At 46.1% G+C, this 11,113-nt stretch overlaps 1 protein-coding gene across 1 annotated transcript; it reads right to left on the bottom strand.

Annotated features, from left to right (window-relative positions):
* Positions 1-2,961: 2,961 nt before the first annotated feature.
* Positions 2,962-9,731, bottom strand: tpx2 (TPX2 microtubule nucleation factor; the record flags this gene model as incomplete). The annotated part of the gene is made up of 16 exons (XM_079225899.1): positions 2,962-3,344; positions 3,435-3,601; positions 3,949-4,057; positions 4,131-4,277; positions 4,371-4,544; positions 4,627-4,719; positions 4,802-5,021; positions 5,388-5,526; positions 5,604-5,775; positions 6,159-6,301; positions 6,443-6,552; positions 6,729-6,836; positions 6,958-7,020; positions 8,141-8,264; positions 8,945-9,076; positions 9,629-9,731. The coding sequence occupies 16 exons, from the start codon at positions 9,729-9,731 to the stop codon at positions 3,234-3,236; spliced, it is 2,115 nt and encodes a 704-aa protein (XP_079082025.1). The 3' UTR covers positions 2,962-3,233.
* Positions 9,732-11,113: the final 1,382 nt, after the last annotated feature.

Raw genomic sequence — 11,113 nt, forward strand, 5'->3', positions numbered from 1 at the left:
GGATGCTAAAACTCGGGCATGGGAGGAGTTCGGGGAGGCCATGGAGAAGGACTTTCGGACTGTGACCTCCAGCATTCACTGGGGCGTTTTGCAGCCGAGTGTGAAGCAGCAGGGATGAGAGTTAGCGCCTCCAAATCTGAGGCCATGGTGCTCTGCCGGAAACCGGTGGATTGCTCCCTCCAGGTGGGGACAAACTGCCTACCCCAAGCGAAGGAGTTTAAGTATCTCGTGGTCTTGTTCATGAGTGAGGGTAAGGTGGAGCGGGAGATCGACAGACGGATCGGTGCGGCTGCAGCAATAAAACAGGCGCTGTACCGGTCCGTCTGTCTATGTCTTTCGGTCCGTACGTCGGTCTACGTTCCAACCCTCACCTATGGTCACGAACTCTGGGTCGTGACCGAAAGAACGAGATCTCGGATACAAGCGGCCGAAATGAGCTTCCTCCGCAGGGTGGCCGGGCTCACCCTTAGAGATAGGGTAAGGAGCTCGGACATCAGGAGGAGCTTGGAGTCGAGTCGCTGCTCCTTCGTGTCGAAAGGAGTCAGCTGAGGTGGTTCAGCATCTAGTCAGGATGCCTCCTGGACGCCTCCCATTAGAGGTTTTCCAGGCACGTCCAACTGGTAGGAGACCCCGGGGAAGACCGAGGACACGCTGGAGGGATTATATCTCCCGGCTGGCCTTGGAACGCCTCGGGATCCCCCAGAATGAGCTGGAAAGTGTTGCGGGTGAGAGGGAAGCCTGGGTCGGCCTGCTGAACCTGCTGCCACCGCGACCCGACCCCGGATAAGCGGCTGATAATGGATGGATGGATGGATGAATACAATGTAAAAGTTATTTACACCTGTGCGAGATGAACATTTCAATATTTTACTTTCGTAAAAGTACAAAGGTATTAGCATTAAAATACACTTAAAGTCCCAAAAGTAAAACAATTAAGAACATTCATTAAAACATTAAAAACCAGTCAAAAAGCAAAGACTAAAGTAAAAGTCGCAGTTTAAGAAATACAATGCAGTAGTGAGATGCGGAAATTGATTAATATCCTTGAATCTGGTTCAATTAAAGGCAGCAGCAAACAGAAAAGTCTTTAATGTGGACTTAAAGGAGCTGAGGGTCTCAGCAGACCTGCAGCTTTCAGGGACCTTGTTCCAGATATGTGGAGCAGAAAAGCTGAACGCTGCTTCTTCATGTTTAGACTCTTAGAACAGAAAGTAGACCCGTCCCAGACGACCTGAGGGGTCGGGATGGTTCATAAGGTAGCAGCAGATCACAAATGTATTTAGGCCCCAAGATGAACGGATGGATTTGCGTTCCTGTGGGTGAAAGCAGTGGCGTTTCTTAGTACCAGACACCTTTTAGGGAACCTCATTTTGCTGCAGCAGGGTCCGACTGTCTGCCACCCCTCCTACAGCAGGCCCAGCAATACAACCTGGGTCTCCAGTGGCAAGGTCAGCGCTGGCAAACGGTGGGGCCGGCAGGGTGAAGCTCCGTTACCTCCAGAGGAGGAGCCCCTACTCGTGGAATGGAAACCAGTTAAAAGTTCCTCAAACAGTAACTGAATCAAACGTTTAATAGTGGTTTAGATTTCAGTTTTGTTGAGAAGAGGTTAGATAGCATGGCCATGGAGTCTTTATTACTCACACTATGAGCAGGCCCAGGACAGAGTGAAGGACCTACAACTTCCTGTTATAATAATGTACTATGCCTTACACTGTAAATAAGGAATGTCCATGTGTAAAATATGATACTTAAGAAAGAATATAAACAATAAGGGGGAGTGAACCTAGTGAAATTGTGTATTGTATCATGGGAAAGGTCACAGTTAGTTTAGTTAGTGTGTTCACATAGGAGATGTTGTAGGAAGGCCAGGAATGTGAAAGGAAGATGACCTCATAGTTCTCCTCTACATGGTACCAGGTTCCCCTCTGTACTGAAAAACAACTTCTCCAGGGAGGGAACTTGTGTCAGCTACACAGAGGGGTGGAGAGATGACGTCAAGAACCAGGAAGCAAAGCGTGCTGAGGTACCACCTCTGAACCAACCCGAATGCTGCCTCCACCTCGGCTAAACTTATAACCAATTGCACGCTGTAATATTAACCCAATGAGCGACGACAACGCCCATTATATTGATCTATAATATAAAATGTTTTACAGATCGGTGTGCATCATTTTTAAGCTAGACAGTCGACTGCTGTTAGATATTCGGTGGCCTGTGGACGCTGTGTTTTTGTGCTTCCTCGTGTACACTGCACCATCAACTTTTGATTAAATCCATTTTATGATAACTTACTGAATCCAGAACTATTTCAAGTCTACCACCCAAAGATTATTGAACATAACAGCCCACTCTTATCCCAGGTCCGTGGACCCAAACAGCCATTATGTAATATACATGTGTAGGCGGGTGTACAGTGTGGCCATTAAAAAGTTACGATTTATGTTCTTTACAGAAAATGAGCCAAGGCCAATGAGTCTGAAAAAAGTATTATCGCATCATTCTTTAGATAAAACTAAAATACGCAACATTAGGTTGTGAAAGTGTCACGGTTATAACCAGCCAACACGGTCACAGTTAGTGCGTTTGGTCAGATGTTCTAATGGGTAGCCAACAAGCCGACCAGGAACCCGACACTGCAGCACACTTCTGTGGTTTTTAAAGCTGTGCACTTCTGGTCATTGCTAGTCTTTCAGCCACAGATAGATAGATACAGATAGATGGTTTTTAAAGTCAAAATATTTGAGTGCCATATTTTTTGCAATAACTTTTTCCTTGGGTCAGCAGAACCAAGAAGTGAACACAACATCACTGACAAATCACTTTGATAGTAAACTTGTTACGGTGCACAAGCATTCATGAAAGTTAATGAAGTGTAAATCACTTTTACACTTTAGTTTAAAGCTCAAGTTGAGCATGTTTTACTGGCATTAAATATGAATGCAAAGTTGCAAGAACTACCATAATTGGTAAACCTTTATTGAAAAGTTTTAAGATAAAAAGGGAATCATAGTCAGTCAAGATAGAAAGAGAGAAGGAGAGAATATACACACAGTTACAATCTCAGGCTCAACAGGGAACAAAGAGAAGAGCGCGTTAGTCGCTTCAAATACACATCCATGTACAACTTCAGTAAGAATTCTACAGCCTAACAATACAAGACTTTGTAAAAAGAATTTGAGAAATCTGAAAAACCATCTGAAAGCCGATCTCTACAGAACGGAGCGAGGCAGCGATCACAAGCGGAAGCGGTCAGAGAAGTTGGGCGAGTGTGGAACCGTGAGAGGAAGCTCGCTCTTCTTCACAGCCACTGGTTTGTAGTGGCGGATGGGCTGAGCGGCGTGAACCTGGGAGAGGAAGAGAAGGGCGTTACATCACGCTGGAATATTTACGACTTCATGCGCGCTCTAATATAATGAGCCCCGTTTGGCAGTGACCTGCTCCTTCCGCAGCTTGGCGACCTCCTCCTTCCCCTTCTGCTCCTGCTCTCGTCTCTGCTCCTCCTCCATGAACCTCCCCAGAGCGTCCCTCTCACCGGCCTGCCGCTCGTATTCCTGGCGCTCTGCGGCCCGGCGCTCCGTCGACAGCTCGAAGGCCTCCACCACTGTGGAAGAAGTCATTCCTTAGTGCCAGGACGGATAACGTGAAGGCGCCAGCAGCACAGAGTGCTCTTCTTCACGAGGTTTGAATAGTGCTCATGAACGTTACAAGTAGGGCTGGGCGGTATTTTGTTATAAAGTTATAACCATGACACGCAAGTAGCTGCGACCGCTGCGCCCTCAGCGGTGAGCAATACATGTTGCTGCCTGCCGAAGAGCAACAGTTGTTACGGCCCTGTATGGACATTTGAAACGGTATACCGGTTCAACCGTCCGGCCCTAGTTAGAAGCAGCATATCAGACTCTGCAGGTGTTGGTGAAACCAGGTTACCTAGGTTGTGAACAGACTTACCCACTGAAGCCCGGACCTCCTTTTTGGGCTGGAAAGGCTCTTTATTAGTGACTGTGTTGGGCCTGGCTTTGAACGCCACTCCTTCCTCTCGTTTATGCTCTTCTTTCACCTACAGAAACAGGTCATGCAGTCATTTCACGGTACCGCTGGATATTGAATTCAAAGCGCCAGATTGTGTGTACCATCTGATCCCAGCGAGCGCTCCTCACAGCTCCCCGCTCATCCAGCAGCATTCTGAAGGGCTCCGGCTTTGTGGGTTCCAGCTTCTTCTTCTCTGGGAGGAGCACCGAGTCGAAGTCCGGCAGCGGCTGGGCCTTGAACTGAGGTACCTGGAACCGGAGAGGAAACGGTAGGAGTGATTTAGTGGCTGTGTCTTTACTCTGGACGGCTAAAGGACCAGGGTTGTGTTCGTGGATCTCCACCTCTCCATTTCGCATTTCCTGCAGCTTCTTCTCTTTCAACACCCTCTTCTCTCGGTCCCGCTCCTCAAAGGAGAAGGGACAGACCTCCACATGGTGGTTCTCTTGTAGTTGGGGCTGGAAGGGGAGGCCAAAATGAGGCACTGGGGGGGCCTTGATGGGTGAGGGCCGTTTGACCTGAGCAAAAAGGGGTAGTGTTACCTCGAGTTGAAGAAAAGTAATTATGCCTGAAGTATGAAACAACCAGCTGAGCCCTTACCTCCTCAACCCTCTCCATACGAACTCTCTTCTTCAGGGCAAAAGCCGGAGACTCCGGCACAGTTGGATGCAGAACTTTCTTCTCGGGCAATCCCTGTTGACGGGAGGAAACTCTTTTGAATACATTCATGGTATGGAAATGATCTCCTTCGAAGCTTTGCAGGCATTAAACTCACCACGACTCCTTCCAGGATCTTCCTGGGCAGCCGCTGGGCTTTGAAGGCGTGCGGCTTCTCTTCCTCCTCCTGAGGCTTCTTGGCCTGTCGCTCATGGAGACGCTTCTCAATCTGCAGCTCAAAGCCTTCGGGTACCGTGGGTTCCTTCACTGCCGGCCTCTTTAGGTGCTCGGCGCTCTGCAGAATCTTCCTGTTCAGCTCCAAGGCATTGAACTTAAACCTGTGATTAAAACACTTTATTTAATGGATAGGAAGGCAGTGTAGGCTAGAGACAAGCTTATATCAAAAGACATTTCCAGTGTCAGTTGTTGTCAGAGTTCTGATGGCAACATTTAGGAAAACGTCGCTGCTTTAATCTTACTACGCAATAGAAAGGATGAAATGGTAGAGCATAGGTTAAAACAGCGGTGTGTATTTAACCCGTTATTATTTGATGAACATGCGGTCTTACAACTACGTCAAAAGGGTACTGCCCACTTTTACCATGAAGGTGAGAGTTGAAGTCAGGATCAATACCAACATGCTGCTTGGTATTTTAAAAGGCTTTCCTACTTCCAGCCAGGGACAAGACGAGTAAAGGTCTTACTTGTGGAGTTCGTCCAGCTCTTCAGCCTCCAGCTCAGCGCTGCTCTTCACATTGGTTGGCCGGCTCCTTTGGCAGGTCATCAGCTGAGGGGTGTGAGGCTGGGTGAGCTTCAGCTTACTACCCTTCACCGCTGCTGGCCCTAGAACAGTTAGAACCAGTGTGTTGAGCTGAACCCCGAAGGCACGGAGACAAGAACAACCCACACGTCCTGCACACCTCTTTCTTGACTCCTGCGGCTTCGCAGATGGTAGCGGTCAGGGGTTCGCTTGTGGAACTGCTCTATCTGCTGCGCCATGGGAACGTAGGCGGCCGCCTCCTCCGCCTCCCTCTTGTTGCCAGTGGACAGGTTGAAGGGTTTTGGCACGGTGGCGCCCCTCATAGCCTTTGCCTAAAGAGTCAAAGGAGAGAGCAACAGGAGAAATTGGGTGCTCATGTACATTTGGATGTCTATTTACTTTCCTCTCAGCTCAGTTGAGAACTACAACTAAACTACAGATTATTCTGTGAACTGGAGGACATTTTGTTCCATGCAACAGGGAGTACATTTATCTTCCTTGATCAGGTTTTATTCAAAAGAACGTGCAGAAGAAATGTTTTTTGGAAACTTGTAGTTTTCATCTAGTGATGAATGCATTTGTTGAAGCAGCAGCATGAGACTTTACTCCACTTCTTGTTCCGCGCACATTACACGTTTAAGTGACTCATTCATGGTCTGGAGCTGACAGTTTGCACTACACGTCTATAAAAGCTGTTAGCACATGAAGTACTGACTGGGGAGGAGGGTTTGCGAAGCTGGTTGATGAAGTCCACTTCCTTGTGGGCTGCTGAAGTGGTCGCCTTGACGCGGGTGTTTGTGGTGAAGCTGAACTCTTTGGGCACCGTCGCCGTCAGGACCATCTTCTTGGGCGGTGCATCTGAAATGAGTGACGCACAGTTACTGCCAAGAAGTAAACCTGAAGAACAACTTCCAGACCTTTTAAAATGGCACCAAACAGCTTGTGAGAAAAGGACATTTGAAAATGTTTGCAGACACAAAGTCACTCATAACTACTCACTGCCAGCCAGAGCAGCTTTGTAGCTGGCCTCGTTCTGCCTGCGATGCAGCGCCACTTCCTTCTGGAGGTTCCTGATGTGCTCCAGCTCCTGCACCTCAGAGCTGTTTGGCCTGTTTGGACATTATCATCAGCAACAATACTCAAGCTGTTAACATTGGGATCATCCACGTCGGAGAGCCTAAATTGTATGAATCCCAGAGCTGGTGTTTTATTTGGACTTATTGTTTCCTAAGTACATGCATAAATGAGTTGATGAACTCCCAGGTCCTTCAGGATAGTCACTCACTCTGGGTTTGCAGCAGAGGAAGCTGCTGTCCGGCTCTTGGGCATCCTGGTATCCTGTGGCGCCTTGCTGTGGCGGACCCGGCTGGATTCTCGGGCAATAGGAGGAATTCTGGAGCAAACAAACAGTGGAAAACTTGAAGAACCGTAAAGGAAAAACAAGATAAGACAAACAGCACAGCGTGAAAATACACCAGTGAAGGGCATCTTGACAGGACGGTTTGGACACTTACTTTTTTTTTTTCTTTAGTGGTGGTGGAGCCAGACCGAGCGACATGTCCTTACGTTTTGAAACCCTAAAAAAGAAGAAATAGAAATAAGTCAAGATCATCTTGATCTAGATCAAGTCTCAATATATTCCCTGTATGGAGAAAACCCAACTTGATGTAAATTATACTAATCTAAATGACAAAGGCAGCAACAAAAACTTCTATAGCAGTAGAACAATGACTGTATGGTCTCAGTCGTCTCTCCTGACCCACTAGAAGTGTGGAGGCGGCTGTACCTGCAGAGACCATAGCCTCTGACTGGACCTCCTCAGTTTGCTTTGGATGTACAAGCACGTGAATATATTGAGGATAAGCTTTTAAAAACACAGAATACGTCAATCTCACCGCCTCCATTTGTCACATGGTGCAACAGTCGGTTGGTGTGTTTGAAGCATCGACTGATACAAGAGGTGAACGTAGTCACCGTGAGATCATCCAATGGTTTGGACACAAGTGGTAAATGCATTTCTCTTTCTAGTCTTCCGACCACTCAAAGCTCTTTAACACTACATGTCATCATTTATACACTGATGGAGGAGCTACCATGAAGGTACCACCTGTCCATCAGGACTAACTAACAGTCATACACGGTAAGCAGAGCGACACTTTGAGGTTACGTGTGATGCCAAGGACACAACAACATGGACTAGTGGAGCCGGGGATTGAAACGCCAATCCTGACTGAAGGACGACCCTGCGCTACCACTGAGCCAGTCACCCTGAGCATTGAGTTTAACATTTTGTCTGTCGCCATTTTGTTTTTTTGGAACCAGAAGCAACATAAAAGGGTGGAGCCAAGAACTGAATGCTGATCAAAACAATTTTTAGTTAAACAAAATGTTACAATTAAGTTTCATGAACTGAAAACACACTGAAAGGCTTAAAGATCCGAGATGAAAACATTGACAACTTCCAGACCGGTCAACACTGAGGCAGAGACCCGTCAATCACAAGGTAGCCCCACCCTAATCCTGTATGTCCATTTGACTCTAAACAGACTACGCTAATGTGCCCGAATTTTCGAATTTTCGAATTTTCGGGTAGGATTGTGTACAATTATGAGTCAATACCACAGATGTATTGTGTAGCACACATGCGTCTTCCACTTCCATCCTGTAGTACAAGAGGAGCCATCACAAGGACCTTACCTGCGTGCTTGGACAGGGGGTTGGTTAGCGGCACCCCTCTTAGGCCGTGTCCCAGTCCGAGCAGGAGATCCATCGCCCCAGGACGTGACCAGGTTCGCAGGTCGAGACGTGGCAGCACTAGGACCTGAAACATTGAAACGTCCGTATGAGTTCACGTCATGTCTACAGACTAGTCTAGAGGGCCACACAAGCGCTCAGCTAGAAATAGCCAGTGTATAAAAGGATTCAATCTTCCCAAGAGTAACATTTACAACACAAATCATCTGAGAGAACGGCCCTTCTGTCTGAAAGACACCAAAGTGGCTTTCACTATTCATTTGTAAAATGGGATTTGGTTTCATTTGTAAAAACAGACCTGTGTTTTGTTCATTTGCCTAAACTTTTTTTTTTTAAACCAGGGAATATGAATCCAATGTTTATGAGTTTTAAGAATGCTTTTACAAATGAAACCGTCATCACTTACAGCTTTGACTTAATGATTGTTGTGAATCCAGTACTGTCACACCCACCTGTCAAGACTGGCAAGTATCTGAACACATACATAGTTATTGTTTTGTAATTTGGGATTAGGGCAAGTAGAATACTGTTGTTGTATTCCAAGACAATACATGAACAGAACAAGACCCCATAAACAGAACACTGGCCAGTTAACATGATGTCAGCAATGTGAAATGATAACAAAGACAATAAGAAAGTAAACAAAAGAGCAAATATCAAAAAATGTATTTGCACTTTACAATGTAAAAACAAAATATACAATGAGTGCATCTTCAGAAATTAGCTAAAATTAAATTAAAAACCAACCGGAGTCCTCTTCCATCTTGACTTGGGGGGCCACGGTGGCTTTAGGCAGGTCCAGCGGGTGGGCGCTCCTCAAATCTGGTTCCAGCCTCAGAGGCGTCTTCAGGTGGCCGTCTCCTCCTCCGGCCTGCTGATCTGCACAGGAGAGACAGTCACAGGTCAAGAAGATGGACTCGTCACATTATTTGACGGTTAATTTTACAGAAATATTGGCTGTGCAACTCTATACTGTAGTATAGTTTGCATTACCCGTTCCCATTTTGTAACAGTTAGGCCAGTATGAAGACTACTTGTACTTTATCAACACATCTCAAAATGCCCCTCATCCCTCCTGTGAGGAGCCACAGCCTGAACACAGTCAGACCAGCAGGGTCACGTGGGTCATACCGGTCCGGTCAGAAGCTGCAGAGGACTGAAATGATTCATGACACCAACAAGATCTCAGGAGAGCAGCTGCTCACACTTCAGGAGGAAAGGTCCTCTTCCAGCAGAGCCGAGGCCAGCAGGACCCTCTGCGAGATGAAGACACGTCTAACTCTCTAACTAAAGACAACGGCGGCGGTAGCTGCTGGGACGGGTGTCCAGAGTAACGCCAGAGGTTCCTTTACATTAGACTTTAGGATAAAGAACAAACACTAAAAGACAACCACAGCAACAGCTCGTCCCGACGACACCGGAGACTCTTACCGAACCACACGTCTTCGCTTCCTTCGTCCTCCAGGTCCACGAAGTCCACGACGTGAGACGGCGCATCGAACTCGTATCGATCTCCAGAGTCGCTTTCCGCCATAATTGCAGTTATTCCACAAGTCACCTAAACAGGAGGCAGTAAACACGGACACTGTTCGGTTAGAGGCGGTTATTGCGCTGCTCGGCTCCCGCTAACGCACCGTACAGTACTCCGGTAGTGTCGGCGGAGACGGGCCTATAACGGAGAGCCGGTAACCGGGACTTCCTTAGCCCACAGCAAATTACCACAATGTGTCTATCTGAACCTGTGAACACGGGGAAGCCATTACTGAGGAAGAAGAAGATAATGGACGCTTACCGTCCAGAGCAACGCAACTGAAGCAGCGAGCCGTTAGCGCGTAAATGTTTCTCTTTTGAAGCAGCCAATGGGTGACCGCGTGGTCACCAGCTCGCTGTTCATTGGCTCATACAAGTCAACTTCCTTTGACCTGACCACGTGATCACCACACAGCATAATATTAGGCTCGTTCGTTAGTATGGAAGCCCGTTTCCGCCACAAAAAAACAAAACAAAAGAGATGAAAAGTCATAATAATGCAGTAAAAAGTCACAATAATGAGATAAAAAGTAATAATAATAAAAATAGGTAAGCATATAATAAATAGGTGGCACTTACTTATAGCACTTTGTAGTTTGGCTTTCTTGAAGAAATTGTACTTTCTTGATTCTTGTTGTTCTAAATTTGTCCTCATGGTTGAATGCACTTATTGTAAGTCGCTTTGGATAAAAGCTTCAGCTAAATGAAATGTAATGTTCTGATGTTTTATCTCCATTTTCTCTTCTATCACCACTCCATTGTCATCATTACCATACCCCATGTGCTATGAGCATTCAATTCCTCCAGTACTTCTATACTTTCTTACATATAAAAGTGGTTATAAAAGTGAGCAAATATGATACTTCCTTCTCTTGTCTAAACTTCCAATAGTCCGTACTGAAGTCCTTGTTGTACAAATAAGATGCAGCCTCCTATATTATCCCCCATTCTATCTCTGCAAATAATATCATACGCATTAATAAGAGTTTGGTTGGGTTTGAGCCAGGTTTAAATGCTTTCTGATTTGAGGGACTATCTTACTTTGTTTATCTATCTCTATCTTTATTTGATTAAATAGTCACAGGCGCTTTTTTTCTCAAATTTCTCTGGAAGAATACTTCTCACAAGCTTAAGAAATGTGTTTTCTCCAGAGGGAGTTCTTCAAGTCTTGGACTTCTTTGACACCGTTTAAAGTTTTTAAAGTTAACTGGTTAAAAGGTCTTAAAAATCCAGATTCAATTTAATAATTTATCCCAAATAACATTTTCAACGAAATTAGTCTTTATGTTTTGACGGGCAATTTCTTTTGCCGCCCAGATTGTCAATCAAATTACGAAAATTCCATCTGCAAGCGTGGAAGCTATGTTTGGTCCAGAATGTCTCCCC

Source organism: Taurulus bubalis, assembly GCF_910589615.1.
Source record: "Taurulus bubalis genome assembly, chromosome: 11".
Classification (NCBI taxonomy): domain Eukaryota; kingdom Metazoa; phylum Chordata; class Actinopteri; order Perciformes; family Cottidae; genus Taurulus; species Taurulus bubalis.